The 19,711-nt window shown below is 29.3% G+C and overlaps 1 protein-coding gene across 2 annotated transcripts in view; it reads right to left on the bottom strand.

Moving 5' to 3' along the window:
- LOC107439593 (b(0,+)-type amino acid transporter 1) overlaps positions 1-17,583 on the bottom strand; it is a 79,077-nt gene extending 61,494 nt beyond the window's left edge. Inside the window, exon 1 of one of the 2 annotated variants that reach the window (XM_087149717.1) lies at positions 17,447-17,583. Coding sequence is in view for 1 of the 2 variants with exons in the window: in XM_087149714.1 (XP_087005840.1) it covers positions 12,572-12,578 (7 nt within the window). In the remaining variant the exon portion in view is untranslated. Of the gene's footprint in view, positions 1-12,571; positions 12,771-17,446 lie in introns of those variants that run through there. The other variant, XM_087149714.1, reaches the window with a different exon arrangement.
- Between the last annotated feature and the right edge of the window lie 2,128 nt (positions 17,584-19,711).

The following is a 19,711-nucleotide window of genomic DNA, read 5'->3' as shown; positions in this document are numbered from 1 at the left end:
CTGTTTCCGATAGTACATCGATGTCTGCAAGCTAGCGCGAAGAGCATTTTCTTCAGTATAAGTGCAGTGATAGCAGTGGCGATGATCGTTATCTTTCACCGCCTTTTTTACATGGTGACTCATCATTTTGCTGACATGATGAATCCGAATGCGATTGAAAATCGAAGTATTGTTGAATCTCTTAGTTATGGAAGGGTTTTCTTTTAATTGTATATGTGCAAAAGCTGTTGATTTTTTTTTTTTTTAAAGAATCAATTCAGCCGTTTAATGTTTTTTAACTGCTATTTTGCAGATATCCACGTCTTTAAATATTGAGCAATAATTATTAAAAAATGCAACTTACCAATTGCGAATTTACGCAGTAGGGGAGAGTGGGGTCAATTGTAACAGGGTACGATTGTAACAGAGCAAAAATTTCGAGTGTCGGGTTCTAGATTTGGTTCCTAGGTGGTGCACAAGGTGTATTTAACAAATCTACATGTACACCCCTGATGGCAACCATTTTTATGTACTTTTGAAAGAGTTACATCACAAAAGATATTTTCACGTCACGCAAGTACTTTTTTTGGTATTAGAATATTTTATTATAACAAAGTAATTTTGTTTAAACAAATAAAAATTAGTAACCGAATAGGTAAGTGGACACCTTAATTAACATTTCAATAAAAAAAAGATTAGTTTTGCTAATTAACTAGCATTGTTTTTAACAAATGAAGCTGAAATGGCGTCTTGGGGACAATTGTAACAATAAGTAAAGGGACGATTGTAACAGCTGAAAATAAATAATCTTATGTTTACAAACCATTACTTAACTCTTTAAGAACCACCAATAGTTTCCTATAGCATTTATATTATGTTGCATGTGCATTATTTCATTTGTCACCTTTCACAGCATAAATTAAAAATTTTAACCCCTTAAAGTTAAAAGTTTAACCCTTTAGGTCTCTGCTCATTATTATTTTTACTCCTAAAATATCACTACTATTTTGATCAATAAAAAATATATCACAACTATGATAATATGTATAATTAACTATGTTTTAGTTGAATTTATGAACTGTTACAATTGACCCCGTAAGTGGGGACAATTGTAACAAGTGCACGACTGTCAAAAATTGTTAATAACTAATATAATAATATTTAAAATCAGGTATTTAATTTTTTTTCTAGTAGAGGATAGTCTACTTTACTCGTCTGTCAATTAATACTAATAATATATTGGATTTTTTGTTAGTTAAAAATAGTTAAGTAAAAAATGTTACAATTGACACCACTCTCCCCTACTAAATATAAAACATTAATGTACCGAAACATCGCGATGCATCAAAATATCGCGATGTTTGCATGACGTTACATCGCGATGTCAAAATCTTAACGCCACCCAGTCCTCATGTCCAGAAGCCTTTAAATCCCTCAAACCACCATCAGTATGAGTTCGAGACGCTTCAGCACTGTAGGCGGCAGAAGTATTAAAATTATTTCCATCTCTGTCGCGTGTGATTGCATAGGAAACTCACTGCAATGCTCCATTTACGTGCTTGCACTACTTTCTCACGCAACTCTCGAGCCATAACTTATCGTATAGCTGCATATATTTATAGATGCTATAGCTCGAAAAATGTAAGTTTTGCCATCAATAATTGGTACGACAAAATGCGGCATCATAGCACCGTTCATTGTTTCAAAATTCTGCAGCCATTTTGGATAGGGATCGAAAATAAATCTAAATAATTACATACAACAAAGTTTTTATTTCTATAAAAATTCAAAATGATTCTAAATGAACACTTAATGGTTAATGAATAACTATTCAACACTACTTAAATTAAGACAATCTAACAAAACGAAAAATAACTATAGTTTTGTTATAAATTTTTGAAAGGGAAATAACATTAATAAAAAATTTTATAATTATAATTTATTCTAATTTTAATAATTTATAAATTGAAATAGAACTTTATTTGGAGTAAATTTGGTAGCTCAAGAAAGAATTAGAAGGAATTCAACATAACAGAGCCAAGTAGTTATAACATCATTGATCAAGATTTTAGTTCTAAAACAACTTTGCGCACTACAAAGAAAGAAAAAAAAAAAGAATTTTTTCAAGCTTTTTTTTTTAACTTGAATAACTAGGACGAACTAAAAGTATTTTATTTGAAAATCAGGGCAAAGAAGGTTTCTTAATGCGAAAAGATGTTTACTCTTGTCGCGGTTTAACAGAAGAAGGTCTAACAGACCTTTGGAAGAATTCCAGTTTTTACTCAATTGACAGCACTTAATTGTTCACTTTACTTTTTGCAAGGACTTTTTCTCGATAATTATTTCAATATTATTAAATATCTCCTCATATTAAACGAGGAGAGTCCTTCCGTGAACAAGATTAATATTTTTTATCGAATCCTTAGAAAGTATTAGTATTAAAAAAATATTATATTCTACTGTTTTTTAAGACGAATAGCTTTAAAATTACATTTGATATTAAAAATTAAAAAATATATTTTGCGCAAAATATGGATATTTATGGAAAGTTTTTATCTTATATATATATATATATAATATTTTTAAGTTAAAAAATATTGTGACAAAAAATTACATTTGTTCTAATATGATGTAAATTTTGTGAAAGAAAATGTTGAAGAAGTGTTTCTTATAAGAATTTCAGAGATCAAGAGGGTTGAACACAAAAGGAAAATACAACAGATACCTAAAATATGTTTCACTAAAAATTCCATAAAATAAATTTAAAAAAGATTTAGCAATTTATTCAAAATTTTGTAAAATATATTGAAACGTAAGTTTCGTTCTATATAAAGTTACATCGTTTATTTGAATTTAATAGTAAAATTAGATAACTACTGTAAAAGCAAAGGAACAAGACAGGGCTGCTAATAACATATTTAAGAGTCCAAAACTGCTAACAACATAATTAGGTAATGTCAGAAGGACTCCTTTTTATATTTGGCGCTTTTGTTCAGTAAACTGCATATTTCAAAGGGGGGAAAAAATCAAAAACCACTTTTATTAATTATTTGAAAATAAGTTTTTTTTTCAATTCACATTAGTATAAGCATCCTATGACAAGAAAACTGTTTAGTAAATATTCATGAACTCTGAAACAGTTATAGAAATAAAAACATACTATAAAAAGTATTAATCACATATTTCACATATAACTATATGATTAGTTATATTTTTCTAAATATTTTCACGATCCAAAATTTTTCTTCTTATAACCTAAGTATACTTAATTTTAATTGCAGCTAATTAAATTTTTTCCAAATCAAGCTCAATATTCTCATACTATATAAGCCCTACATTAAACACAACAGTAATCTAGATTCAATTTCTTTTTTCCTTATGGCTAAAATGTCAGGTTCTTTAGTGTAATATAGAATTTTATGACTCAAGAGCCTTTAAACAGGAATCTTATTATACTTAAATAAACAAAACTAGCTAGGGATGCAATTTTAGTGTTAAGTGGTTAGTAGAGTTTACTAATTAGCTTGCCGCAAAACATAAATTTAAGAATTAAAATTTGAGAGTTCATTAGCATATGAGTCGGTGTGAACTATACGGCGTCTAACTTAAAACGACATTAAGTAATCGAGGGAACAAATCTAAGGAGTTATATGTAACCGAAAGGAATAAAAAAAAAACTCCAAAGAGGTCTAAACAATATTCTTATAACAAAATATAAAGCACAGATCGATAAATAAAGTTAATCTTAAGCTATGTAGTGAACTGTTATTCCTTACACTACTAGATAGATAGTACTACACTTTTTCAGGCAAGATGGCGAAGATAAAAAAATTTCAGTTTTTTTTCCTTTTTTTAAATCTAGCAAGAGAAGATTTAAAATAGTATCACCATAAAGTTGCATTATTTCAATCTCCTCATCTCAAACTCAATAAGAACCTGAATCAGGAAATCAGAATTCGTGCATTAAAATTTTTGATTTTTTTTTTTAAAAATAAAATACGTGGGTTTTGTCAATTTGACAAATTATTTTTAACGAATTCATTAGATTAGATATGTTCGGATCTTTATTTTAATATTTTACCTTATTCTTCTTCGCCGCTAAAATATATATATATATATATATATATATATATATATATATATATATATATATATATATATATATATATATATATATATATATATATATATATATATATATATATATATATATATATATATATATATATATATATATATATATATATATATATATATATATATATATATATATATATATATATATATATATATATATATATATATATATATATATATATATATATATATATATATATATATATATATATATATATATATATATATATATATATATATATATATATATATATATATATATATATATATATATATATATATATATATATATATATATATATATAAAGTTAAATGTTCCCGCTACGGCCCTTCGTAGTCAAGGAAGATCATAAAAAAGTTGAACAAACTAAAGGCATGATTATTGCAATGTGATCAGCATTGCAGCCAAGCCATCTTTACTTCCTAGACTAGCAGTTGTTAACCATCGATTTGAAGCTGGGTGGGCTTCTAAGTGCCAGCGAGTTTCTACTTAATTCTTTTTTGCCAAAGTATAATAAAAAACAAAATAAGTAAAATATTCCCGCTACAGCCCGTCGTAGTCAAGGAAGCTCATAAAAGTTAACCTAAAAGTAATTTTTTAAGAGTAAATTTTCCTAAAAGTAAATTTTTCTAACTTTTTGAACTTTACAAACTTTTTTTACGTCTATTTTATAAAAAATTTGATAATCCAGAACCAAATTAGCTCTCGCGGCTACAACAATGTTGAGTGAATTTCATCTAATATTAGATTTCGTGCCTTTCTACGATATTGTGTTCAATTTTTAATGTTGATTGATTTTGGATTAATGAACAGTAGAGATCCAACAAATCTGTAAATTCATTCCGTTTAAATTTTTTTTGTTACTAATATTGCCTTTATTGTTTTCTAATTATTTTTGTTGTAAAGATTAAAATTATCCAAATATTTTCCGGTAAGAGTTCTTTGCTTTCTTATATAATTATTGTAACATAATTACTGTAAAAAGCCCCGAAAGCTCCCCGTAATTCAATGACTCTTGTTTATTGTTGTCAATGTAAAAATTTGCCTATGTATAATTATATGATAAACTTTCATACGCCTGTGAAGTAATGTTGCTATAGCAGATGGAAAAATGTTATCAAAGGCTACAGCAAACCATAATTTTAAGGCAAAAATTTACTATATAAAAAATTCCAAAGAATATCCCATTGTGGTTTTATCTATGGTAGAATTTTACCACGCATTTTTCCCATATACGTATGGGAAAAACTCACCATACGCCTATGGTAAAAATGTGTCCTACGTTTACGGTAAAATTTTACCATAGGTAATTTTTTATGACAAACCTATGACAAATTTTCCTAAAGGATAAGGCACTTAAGCTGTGGCTTTTTTTTTTCCTTCCTTGCCGACCGAAAAACCAACCAAACCATGTTAACTCTGAGTCATCGTGGCTCTATTAGTATAAGAAACCCACTAAGTTACAGCCTCACCAGAAATTGTTTTTTTTTCATTTTAGATCTACTTTTGTTTCCTTTAGATCTTAAAACTATACTTCTCTGCGATAGATAGAATAATGTTCGTTTTTTAATTTACGACAAAAAAAAATTGACAAATTCCTGCTATTATAGTAGACAATTTTATTTAGTTTCCCATCATATTAAAAGATCATAAAATACCAAGCCGTTGTCTAGGTGGGTCAACTTTTTGCTGCATTTTGTTTTGCTGTGCAAAAACTGCATGACTTGAAAACATAAATGTATACAAAAGAATTTACTGAGGCTACGAAGAAATTAAATGCTTAAGCATGAGATAATTGGTTTGAGACAGGGTTGGCAAGTTTTTGACACATGACGGTTTTTACCGGTTTATACTATGGTTTTTACCGTCATGTCAAAAACCCCTCTGTCAAAAACGTCAAAAACTGTCAAAAACCCATAGTTTTGGTAAAACTGTATTTTTATTTGAGTTTAACTGCTTGTAATTTAAAATTAATTCATTTTAGGCAATAAAATTAGAAAAAAAGTTGTTAAAAGATATTTAAGAACAGATTCTTGCATTTTCCCAGCAATGATTATATCAAAACATACTATTTGAAGTAAAATATTAGGATACTAAACAAAATTTTCAACATTTCCAGGCATCATTTTGTTTGGCATATTACATTACTGAAGAATGTCAAGTCATTCTTGACTTAGAGTTAGCTACAAGCTACAAGTTTTGAAAGTTTTGTTTAGCTTATTTCTAATATTTAAGAAATGCCAAATTTTAAATTCTTCTTTTTAGTTCTCGAATTTATTAATAGTTCCAAGCTCTTTTGTTTGTTTGTTTATTTCTAACAATTAAGAAGAGCAAAATTTTGAATCCTTTGCAAATCAAGCTATAATGATAAAAATAAGCATCACTATTTTCAATAAGTATATTTCTATATGAATGTATATCCTTCTATAAGAATACATGTATATAGTTGCAAAATCAATAGCAATCATTTACAACCAGGGTTGGAGTTTTTGCCGGCAAAAAGGGGTTTTTGCCAGGACAGTGGCAAAAACCTGGTAAAAACCGGCAAAATCCGGCAAAAAACAAATTATCTAAATTGCTAATTAAATATTATTACAAAATACTTGAAACAAATTTAAATCAATTATAAGGAATAATAATTTTGATACATTACATGAAAAAATTATTTTTATCATATTAATAATTAATATAAAGGCAATAATTTTTAAAAGATTGAAAGTTTTTGACCTCTTTTTATTTTAGAATCCTTAAATAAATATTATTTGCATAATATTATTATTATTTATTATAAAAAATTATTATTTGTACAATAATTAACTACACATCTTGATAGATATTTTATGCTTTAAATTATAGTTATATTAATTTAAAATAAGTTCATTTCACTGGAAAAAAGAGAATAATCACAAATTTTCCAATCAATAATGCTTTAAACTATTAAAATGATATATTATTACATTATGATTTAATTATGGAATAATAATTTTGTTAATTTTTTTGTAATTATTTATATTTATGGTATATATTTCAATTTTAGGAATAATTTTGTATCAAAAATGTGTTTTTGTCCTCTCATCTTGGAAAATATAGGTTTTTGCCACTTTTTGCCAATTTGCTTGGCAAAAACCTGTTTTTGCCAGGACGGTTTTTACCGGTATTTACCATGGTTTTTTCCACCTGCGGCAAAATCTTGCCAACCCTGTTTACAACATTCATTTATTCAATAATTTACAAAGGCAATTATGTGAAAATAATATATTGTCCGCTATATGCCATAAATTAAAGAAAACAGTAGGTTTTTGACAGTTTTTACCGGTAAAAACACGGTTTTTACCACTGTCATGTCAAAAACCAGTTTTTGACGGCAAAAACCCAACCCTGGTTTGAGAATCACTTAACCATTATACTTATCGTAAAAAACAAAACGCCGGTCACTTTGCATACCAGAAAAACGCAACGAAAGTCTTAAAATTTGGCTTGCATAAAGGGCCATTTCTATCAGTAAACTAAACACTTTTTTTTTTCTTCTTCAAAATTTCAATTTGTTAGTATGCTTATTGCATTTGGGTTCTTGCACTCCAAGATGAAGACAACCCATACCCACGCATGTGACCTATGACGTAAGCACCAGCTAATCTTTATCAGCAATATGGAGTATTAAAGTTGAGCTAAGTTTCTCTACATAACTTAAAATGTTGGCAACTTCGATGCATAATAAGTTTATGTTCTCTACGTGGCTTCGTGTCTGACTTAGTATTAAATCTTTGTGTAAATATATAGTGGTAGAATTGAAATTTTTGTAAAAGCATATAGGGTGCAAATCAAATTTCACCAATCAAATTGTCAACTTCTAAATGTACATTTTATATGAATTTTAATTTTGATAAAAAAGTGACAAAAATAAATATTATCGGTGCTGAAATTGGAAAATATTTCGCAATAAAATGAAAAGTTTGCTTTCAAAACATTTGAATTTTACACAAAACCGTTTATTTCTAACAAAAAGAGAAGGAAGGAATATCTGTTAGTTTTCGAACGGCATCCTCAGAACATCTTGGAGCAGGCTCCAAAAGCTTGTGTCGCGGAAATAACCCAATAATTAAATATGTTTTAAAGTTAGTGATAAAAACCGAATTTTATGCAATAAAACATATATTCTTTTGCAAATTAGTCAATGAAGCAGGGAAAATATACTATTATATCAATTACCTTTAACTGTCTAACTCAAATGTGTTGAAAGTGTTAAAAACATTGGTTGCTCTTTTTTTCTTGTTGGAATGAATAAATTATAAATAAAAGAAATTATGCCATTAAAGATTACGTACTCTATTTGAGAATGGAAGTACTAGTTTATCTGAATTCACTTTCCTCTAAACTTTAAATTACCGTTTCGTGGGAAATGATTCGGTACTTTCACTTCAAGAAGATCACTGATACCTACACATGTGACCTATAACGTCAGCTGATCGTTTGTAAGCAAAATGGTGCGTTAAAGTTGAGCCAAGTTTCTCTACACAAGTTAGAATGTTAATTAACGTGAAGTTAATTTAATACAGTGTCGTATCGAGCATCGAATTAGTTGAAATACAATTCTTTCTTGTCTACGACTTTAACGTAACTTAAATTTATTATTTGCTTATGTATTTTATTATAACCATGATATATTTTCGTTTTGCGTATCTGGCAACTTCGACGCTTTATTAGCTTGTTTATGTTCAATATGGCTTCGTGCCTGTCTTTGTGTTAAATAAGAAATACATAGTGAAAGAATTGAAACCTTTGTGAAAGAATATAGAACGTGTCATTTAAGGGAATTGATACTCATAATAGAATGGAAATAACGGTTCTTAAAATAAACAAATGCTAAATTTCAACAACCAATCAGGATCGAGATATCCACACTACGTCATTTGCAGGCATGCCATTCTATGAAAAGTTTCACCCCCCCCCCATAGTATTGAACCTTGAACCGCATATGATTGCATCTACATACAAAGTGATGCTATCATTTAGTTCTAATTTTATTAAAAATGTTCCGTATTTTATTTTGCGCCCTGGGCGACAAATTGTATTGAAGAAAAAAAAGAAGTTCTGGTCAAATATTCTAAAATATATGCTTTGATATTTTACCAGAACTTCTTTCTAATTTATAAAACATTAAATTGTTTGCTTAAAAAATACATTTTCTATTTAAAAAAAAAAAAAATTAATTATCGTTTGGAGATCAGTGAATAGCTTTACATCAATAGTGTACAAGCTGTGTGACATATGTCTTTTGAATGAACGAACAAGAGTTGTAAAAATGACGTCATATTATCGATTACTTTCCTGTCATAAATCGATAAGCACCCTTTTCCGGCATCCTGAGAGGAAAGAAGCGGCTGGTAATTATATACTAAAAAGAAAACACCTCGTGGCTTTGTTTTAAAAACAAATATACTGCTCTTTATTGGACAATAATTCCAACCAACACTTAAATTTTGTTTCATGAAAAATTAAGACAAAGTAAGAGACGGGCATTTGAAAGTTTGACACCTCTTCCAGTGTTGTCTCTTACAGTAGCCATGAATGTTGTCTGCGTCTCTGTGAACTAATAGTTCGGAAGTTGCATAAACTTTTTACATGTTTCGAAACTCGATTTGCTTTTTTGGTTCTGGAGCAACAGTTTCCAAAAGGAACCCTAGTGTTCCGAGGAATAGTCACAAGGGCTCCGAAAGTTAAGAGTTTATTATTTTAACCAGATTTTAAATCCTTCGATTTTTTTTTTCACTCGAAATTATATTTATATGAAATAATTATTCCAGTATTTATTTTATACTTCGGTTATTTTATGAAATTATTTAAATAAAATGACACTATGAAAAAATATAGCAAAATTAAAAAATAAATAAATCAACGACGTTTTCAAACAACATGCATATTAATAATAAATTATGTAACGGAATATTAACTATAAAAAATTACATTAATATTTTCCGCTTAACTTTACGATACAAAATAAAATAACTAAATTCAACAATACAGATAAAATTAATTAAAACGTAAATTTAGTTAATAATGAATCAAAACGTAAATTTATTTTTCATACGAAGTTACATATTAAAGTAAAAGATGCAACTATAACTATAAAAGTTTTACTATAGTAAAAAGTATAAGTTTGAGTTAAAGAAAGAGGAGGTTGACTTTCTTGTGAAAGTGTGGGAGGAGATAAGTAATTAGTTTATTTTTACTGACAAGGGGGAGTCCATAAGCGCCAAAGTTAGGTGTTATTTTATACGTGTTATTTGGATGGATCCTTATTTTATAATACTTGGATTATAAAATAAGGAATATACTATGCACATGTATCTATTCTTATAATACCATGCAAATGTTTGTACATTCATATTTCATGAATATTTTAAGAGGTAATGTGTAATAGCATTTGTTTACAACTGTTCGCACACCCATGCAAATATACTATTTTGAAACTCTTGTTGTAATGCTTTTATTAAAACTAATTACATTTTTTTTAAATTGCAGTTTTAATTTATACAGAAAATTTGTAAAAGATTATAAATTTTTTTCAACATTTTTAGAAATATCCTATTTATTTTACTTTTATGCAATATTTTATTTATATATAATGACATTTATTTATTTATAAGAAATATTATCTTAATATATTAGTACTACTTCACAGATTTTATAAGCATATTCAAATTAAGTGATGCTAATTTCCTGCGATTTTTTTTTTCAGAGCAAAAATTTTTGTAAACATGACGAAATATATATCAAACGAAGATAAATATTGCATTTAAAAATTTATGTCAACGCCTTCACAAAATTTGGTTTTGATTGAAAAACATTCTTCGTATACACTGAACAATATTCACTCGTGAAGTAACATTTTCCTAATATTTTAGTAAAAGGGGTAAATTTTCGAGTAATATCTTCTCGGAACCACTAAAAGATTTTTTTTATCATTCTTTTCCTATTGTTTTTTTTTTTTTTTTTTTTTTTTTTTTTGTTTTTTTTAACAGTTATAACTACACCTTTCCACTGGGTTTCGAAAATCGTGATATATTTTTTTTATTTTTTATCTGGTATTATAACGACTTGCAATTTGTTTGCTGTCGATTATTTGTTGCGACTTGCAATTGATGTTTTCCTTTTTAAATCTTAATATTTTGATATCTTGATATATAAATCTTGATCCGTTTTAAGATTTATCAATAATAAATTCTCGAATAATCTACAAATTATATTGTTATTAAGTTAAAAGTATACTGAACGTTGTACCTTATTTTGAGCTATAATGTGTTTCGTTTTATTTTAAATCATTTTTAACCCCATACAATTTCATTAAAATATTCATTTCGCATTTATGTTGCTCAGTAAAAAATTTATCTATTTTTCTTAAAATTCTATTTTAGATTATGATTTATTTTAAAATACACTTTTTTATTACATGATGTGATAACAAAACCATTACTTTTTCTCCATTTTTATATTTTTTGCGATAAATATTTTTTTTTCATTAACAAAAGGAAATATATTAATTTTCAAAGTATTAGTTTAGTTTACTTCTGTTTTTAACGAATTTTCAGATTTAAAAGAATTTAATTTTATGCAAATACATTAATAAGTCAATTGATTAAAAAAAAAGGAAGAAAAAAAATTTAAATAAAAAAAAAATTATAATTTTTTAAAAGAATTTAATTTCACGTAAATATATTATACTAAGTTGACTAATAAAAAAGAATTCTGTCTAAACTGATGTTTATTTTAAAATTATTATATATATAATTGCACTACTTATATAAATTATTATAAGTGCACATAATTGGCATCCCTACTTCATGAATTATAATAAAAATGTTTTTTTCGTTCGTAGTATGTTTTTTATTTCAATTTACAAATAAAAATAGCTTTTAGCTAAACTTTGAGCATAATTGTTGTAAGATAGTGAGTTATTTCCTCGCATCATTAAGATGGTGTAAATTGTTAAGTACATATAATATATCAATTTAGTACTTTTTCTAAATTCCGCCTTTACATCGCAATTATTAATTCGTTATTAATTTACAAAATAAAACATAAATAAAACATGTAAATTAATATAAATTAAAACATATAAATTAATATATAAATTAAAATTAATGAATATAAATGCCCTTATAGCGGAATATTAATGCGTAATAGCGTTCTTGTCTCGTTATAATTTTAACATATTTGTGTTGCGTCTAAGATAGGGCGCATTTATAAATTTTGCAGGGGGGGGGAGCACCTAAGTCTATGTTTGCCACTGATGAATATCCTTATTAGCACACGTGTTCATGAAGCGGTTACAGTTAATTATTATGTAAGCCACGTGTTCTTATTTTTTTATGTGTTTATAACTGTAAAGAAGAAAAAAAATGATGGTGAATTCATATCGAATAAAAACAACAATGTGAGTTAAGGTTCACTTACCTTTCATTTTGCGACTTTAAATGTTTGAATAAATATTTAATAAATGCTTCTCGGAGATCGCACATGAAGAGCGACAGAAACCGGTCTTCTTCCAACGGAAAAGAGGCACGCTTTTATAAAAATATATCTCCTAGACAATTTCTTCCCGAGAGAGCAGCCTTCCCCTTCCTCTCCTCTCCGATAACGTAAATTATTCAACAAAGCTTCCCACAAGTTACGTATCCGACTGACTGACGAAATCAGCGCCAAATACATCGCCGCACATCAACGCCAAATTACCACATTTATCCAGAATTATTTTCCTGCATTCTTGTCACATCTTTAAAACGAAAACAATAATTTGGATGTGAAAAATAATGCAGGGAATTTTTAATAATAATAATGTAACGTAAAGAGTTAAAACAGTAAAATAAACAATTCGAATTACAATTCGAAACCGGTTGAAACAATTCGAAAATAAACAATTCCTTCAACCGGTGCACTAGGGTCAGTCGACTTAAAAATATTTTAGCCAGAGCTAAATTATTATAATAATTAATATTTTTAGGTTAAGAAATTTTATTTTTAATTATGGCATTGTGTAATATAGCTGTTCATTTCAACTTTTTAATAATAAAAATATTTGTTAAAGTAAATAGTTAAATTTGATAAAGAAATAAATAAAAAGCTATATTTTTTTCAGTTAAAATTTATTACACTAAATCTTCGTATTAAAAGAAACATATATATACATTCAAATCCCGCTATTGTGAACCTTTAAGGGGCCGACATTTCTGTTCACTATAACCGGGTCTTCACTCTATCCGTTCCTCAAACAATTTTAACTAATGACTCCTAACTCCCCCTTTTTACTACATGACGTTATTTAAGTAAATAACGAATAAAAGGAGATACATAAATGACTGGGAAAAAAATACGTAGTAACAAAAATGTGTTAACTTTTATTTTTTACTACTCTTCGTCTTGCGTACAAAAAAAAAAGAAAAGAAATTAGTAATCTTTAGCTGATGAGCAATCTTCACAACATCAGATATGGAAATACTTCCGATAATCTTTCCTCGATATAAGTTTTTCCGAATTTTAAATCTGTCTAACCATCCATTCGAGCACATAAAAGCAGTCTCTCATAAAATCGCTTAGCATATCCATCGACTTTGACTTGAATCATTTGTCCAGATACTGGAAGATTGCGGCTTCTTTGAATGCTGAACCAATTCAATAATAAAGCAAACAAGAAAAAATGCTTATTGCTACATTCCATGCTATAGATGGTTTCGTATTTATTTTGAAGTACAAATTTCAAAATTATTACAAAAAAATAAAGAAAATAAATCAGTTTACGACAGAAAAAAGTTTATAATATCCAACTTCCTCTCTTTATTTGGTTCACTTAATCGACAAAAAATTACTTTATGCGTGTAAGGCACGGGAGAGAACATTTCGTTTACTATATCCGGGAATTCACTATATACCGTGTGCACTATAGCGGGGTTTGACTGTATATATATATTTTAGGCAAATATCAATCAGTAAAAATAAATTTTGATTACGCAAAATTTTTAGTTTAGTGTAATATTATAAGTCTCAAATCTTTAAAATGTCGTCATATTTTAATATTTTTTTAAAATTTTATTTATTTATTTATTTTTGTTCTCTACAGTGTAAGGAATGAGTCTGTCATTTCTTAACGTGGCATTTTGGTCTCATAAAATTTGTTTCCAAAAAGTATAAATAAACTAAGGTTCTCAGTGACGTAAATAGCACTCCTGCAATCGTTTGTTGGGGTCCACGTTCCAGAACGAATACTGAGCATTACAATTTTTTAATTTTTTGTATAAATATTTATTTTCAATAATTTCATCATTTCCTAACTTAAACTAATCTAGATTTATCAAACACAGCAGTTCCCAAAAGGTGTTCCTCCCGCGGAACCCTAAAGATTCCTATCCGGGCGTGCCACAGGGTTTCTCTTAAAGTTATTTTTACGAAATTATTTAAATAAAACAGCAGAGAAAAAGAAATCTCTAAAATTAAAATACATACGTCATATATAGAGATATATTTTAGAATAGAAAGGAGGATTTTGAGGATTACTAAGTTTTGACGAATCAATAGAATCTTGAAAAGTCAGTTCTTCCTTATAGAACGGGATACCTGCACGTGACGTGGTGTGCATATCTCAATTCTGATTGGTTGCTGAAACATAGCATTTGCTTACGCTAACAACTGTTCTTTCCATTTTATTTTGAGAAAGCCAAGTCCCCGTCAAGTATCAATTCCCTTAAATGACACATTCTATATTCTTTCACAAAGATTTCAATTCTTTCACGACTTTCTTTACTGAACACAAAGACAGACACGAAGCTATGTTGGACATAAACAAACTAATTAACCATCAAAGTTGCCAGGTACACAAAAAAAAAAAAATATTTCATAGTTAGAATAAAACACACAATCAAATAATAAATCTAAGTTAAGTGAAAGACGAGAAAGAATTTTATTTCAATAAATTTGAAGTGTGATACGGCACTGTATTTAGTTAACTTCCCATTAGTCAACATTCTAATCTACGAAACTTATTTCGACTTTAACAAGCCGTTTTGCTCAAAAACGATCAACCGGTGCTGACGTCAATGGTCACATGTGTGGGTATACACGGCCTTCTTCTAGAAGTGCAAGTACCCAATTATTACGGCTCAAAATCAGCTTTCATGGACTTAATATTAAATTAATTATGTTTAAAAAAAAAACATTTTCCTCAATTCATCAAAGACAAAAATATATTTCCATTTCAAAGTTTACAATAATTCTTTTTCGTTTTCACTTAAACAAAAATCGTAATTTATTTTATTATAAGCTTTAACAAATTTAGAACTTTACTAGACTTGACTAGCGAATTAAACTTATTGATTAAGCTTAGTATCATAAATTTAATTTTAAAACTGATAAAATGGTGTAAAAAAATTCTTTACATTAAATATTTTTATTCAGTACTTTTTCTTTGGTTAATGAGTTTTATTTATGAATTCTGACAAAAGGAACAAAAGAAGAAAAAAAATGGTGTTACAAGTAACCTTAGGGTTCCGTATCCACACGGGTTCTAAAAGATGGGACAAGTTTTTAATAGTTGTGATTTTCTCAATCTGTGATTAAATTTATATCCAATTAATAAACCTTTATTTATTTAATGTTTCCATTAGTTTTATGGAATTATTCAATTAAAATTTTTGTGAAGAAAGAAAATTCAAAACAATGTTTTTTTTCTTCCTGATAACAATACAACGAATGAATTGTAAAAAAGATAGGCATTTATGAAAAATTGCATCAGTGCTTCATGTCTAATATAAATATCAATGAAGAAGCATGCTTCTCCCATAAACAATTCTGAACTATTATTATTTTCGTTTTTATCTTAGCGGAAACAAAGCTCATTCAATTTCAATTTGTGCAGTAAAATCAAATTGAGATTTAGATACCGCTTCGAACTTGTGAATTCTGGCACAATTTTAAGATAAATATCGATACGATGATCTGCCTTCATTCGCTAAATGTTTTTCAAAATAATTGGAAAAAATTTAGATCATTACATGTTTCTAAAATAATAAAATTTTCCTTTGTTTTATTAATTTGTTCATGATTGCTGAGGGCATTTCCGGTAAAAGGCTTTTAGAGTTCAACAACCGAAAAAAATTGGGAACCACTGATTTAAGGTGTGCTGCATTTTACAAAGAACGTTTCGGGGATTGTAAGTTAAATCGCAATGAGCATGTTCAAAAACGAAGAGGACGCATGAACATGTATAAATAGTATTAGATTTTTGTTACTTCGATGTCGAGACTTTCTTCTTCTACCAGCACTACTGCCGATTTATAGCCATGGCTGTTTCAAACAGCTTTAGCCTTTTCGATCTATCACTACTCTCTACTTCATCTCTCACACTGCTTGGATATTTTTCAACATAGTCTACCTCTCTTTCTTTTTCCCTCTATCCTTGTGGAAAGTTGAATTTTTTTTTCTTCTGGTTTTATCATAATTATGTCAATAGATATGATGACTACTCTCCACCTCATTAATTGAATTCTAATAAATATCACTGTATTTAGGTTCTCTGAAATTGTTGTATAGCTCAAAGTTATTCTGCTTTACTGCATGTCTCCTCAAGAGCTTATTTTTCATTGTTATTTTATTTACTTAAATTTTTTAAAATCTTATTTCATTGAATTTATTTATTTTAATATTTTTACGACCAAACGCACACTACATGTGAAAAAAAAGAGTCCAATTACAGTGGTCTACAATGAGAAAAAAAAAGAAAGTGATTGCAACAATAAAACATTTAGACATAATTAAAAAAAAACATCAAAAGAAGCAGTCTTAAAAAATGTTGTAAAAATAAATTATTTTTTTACCTAGTTATATTTACAAAATGAGCTTACAATTCATAGCGTGACTTTTTACAAAAAACTGAATCATACCTAAAATATCAGAACAAACAATTAGAATTTTATAGAAAAAACAAGAGAAATCTCTACGGCATGTAACTAATGAAAGGTGATGTAAATCTTCGAGAGCACGAGGTATATCACTACAGTTCATCAAAATAATTTTGAAACAAATATTTGTTATAACTCGATCTAAATGATCGCTATTAAAATTTAAAACATTATTTATTTGATTCATTATTTCTCTAAAACAGCGATTAGTTGCGATTTACATTTAAGAGGTCGTTATTATTAAATAAGTCAAAATCAGCACATGTGAAAACATCTGAATCAAAACAAACGTTTTTTTTTAAAAAGTCACTTCTATCAATTTTTTTTAACTCTTAAATTAATAAAAATAAAATAAAAGAACAAGTAAAGAAAATTGACTAGCCTGATAATTCTCTCTCACGGCAATAATAACTCCATCATCCCGTTTACAGTTGCTAGTTTGTCTTGTTGCTGAATCACGATCCTATCGAAACACTTGTCATCAAATAAATCATTCTCTTCAATCTGTTCACAAATCCAAGATTCGGTTAAGGTTAAACAAATAATACTGTAATCCGCAGAAGCCGCGGAGCTTTAAAATTCTTGTTTTTAGGTTTGCAGGCCATAAAACGCTTTGATAAAAAATCACTCATTTGATTTTGTGGTATTTATTTTATATTTTATTTAATCTTTTTTTTTCTTCCCCAATGGCAGGCACTGAATGTGAATCTTTGCCTATGAAAATGCCGGAATTGTTACTCATTTAGCGTTACCCAGTGGGCACCTGTGAACCAAAGTCACGGAGGCGAGCAACATTACCCACGCCACACTGCCACAAACCCGTTTATAGGGTTGGCCACAGTCACACACACAACAGAGGACAGCACACAGAGAGAGAAACATCCATGCCCAGAGCGGGATTCGAACCCGCAGCCAATGGCTTCGCAGTCAGGCGCGCTAACCGCTCGGCCACCTGGCCGGCATTTTATTTAATATTATAACTGTCGTTGAACAGCCTACCCAATTTTGGGCTTTACGACTATGAATGTTCAACTTCGTAGCTTCCCGCAGTGAACTGATCGTTAAGACACGGTTCCCAGCAGATCACCGAAGTCAAGATCACTGGCTGCGGTCAGTGTGCGGGTGGGTGACCACTTGGATTAGAGTAGGGACCGAGGGTGTGCGGTATGGGTCCTCGTTATGCTGTTCTACCGTAAAGTGCTCGACTTCGCGTGCAGGTCGTCGGGCTACCGAAGCGGGGGGTGCCATCCTCTCTGCAGAGGATCAAAATTGCGATGGCATGTCTTCGGACCATCCTTAGGGATGTTTCCCAGACCGCCGCCAACAGCCCATTGTGCAGCTCTAGTGCGGCGTACATGAACTACAACAATCACCTTCGTAGCTTTGTAATTTTTAACCAAATCTAGAAGACATTGGAACTCCTGGATCAAATATTGGAAGAAAATTTTACCTTCGTGGTGGAGGGCATTTTGATGGAACTAACCCGCATTTGCGTTACATGGCGAAGGTTGGAAAACGGAACTTGGTGTTACGGAACTTGGAAAAATTTTGTGTCCCCGACAGATTTAACGTACACCAGTCACATTTTAATACATGGGGATTCTTCAGCCGGCTGGAGTCAAACTCCTGTATTCTCGAACACGAGCCCAACAGACCAGGTTATCACGGCGCTTTATATGAATATTAACATCAACCCCCTGACTGAGTTGTGGTGGCTCTGGGGATAAAACGTTCGCCCTCCAATGAGGTGAACCGGGTTCGAATCTCAGTTATGGCTTGTAAATAAGAATTCCGCTCCCGGCTCGTACCGACCACATAGCTGACGTAAAATATTCTCAGTGGTAGAAGGATTATGGGTTAGAGCCCCCTTGTCGTCAGGCTAATTGTGGGAGATTTTTTTCTCCATGTAACGCAAATGCGGGTTAGTTCCATCAAAAAGTCCTCCGCGAAGGCAAATTTCTCCCAGTACTTGATCCAGGAGTTCCCTTGTCTTTAGGAACGGGTTAAAAATTACAAGGCTATGGAGTTGAACATTAGTAGTCGCAAACCCATAAAATTGGGTCGGCTGTTCAACGACGGTTATAAAATAAAATAAATTTTTTTTTTAACGAAATGAGAATATTAGACTTGGGTTATGTCTTGGCAAACTACGCGAAATTTGATATTACGATAAATTTCCAAGTCCCTCTCAAAATGATAATATTTTTTAAAAAAAATCTATGTCTGTAACAAGTTAAAAATTACTAGCCTTCCGACAAAAAATGTTTTTGAGAAATTTATTTTTTTAATGCTTTCTAAGTGAACTATATTATATGAAAAATGTTTGAACGGAAGACATTTTTATTTATCAAAAACGAACGGTTCATTCTTCTCTTCAATTTTATAAAGCAATGTGTGGGCAACCATCAGCTACGTTTTCTCTCAAAGAAGCTTTCTCCCAAAAGAATGCTCATTATACCTATCATGGTTATTAATGATGTCAAAAGGTGTTGCATTTCATTTTCTTCTTTCAAGAACTTGTAAAGATTTGGAATCTTGTTGCTCAAACGTTCCCGTCGTATGCATTTCTGCCTTTCATAAAGCAAATCAATCTGTAGCCTACTCTAGATATGTATTTTTAAATCAAAATAAAAAATATCTTCAAGAT

This window comes from Parasteatoda tepidariorum, chromosome 1 (assembly GCF_982258835.1).
Source record: "Parasteatoda tepidariorum strain Cologne lab strain chromosome 1, Ptep-v5.0, whole genome shotgun sequence".
In the NCBI taxonomy this organism is placed as follows: Eukaryota; Metazoa; Arthropoda; class Arachnida; order Araneae; family Theridiidae; genus Parasteatoda; species Parasteatoda tepidariorum.
This window is presented reverse-complemented; position numbering and strand designations above follow the sequence as displayed.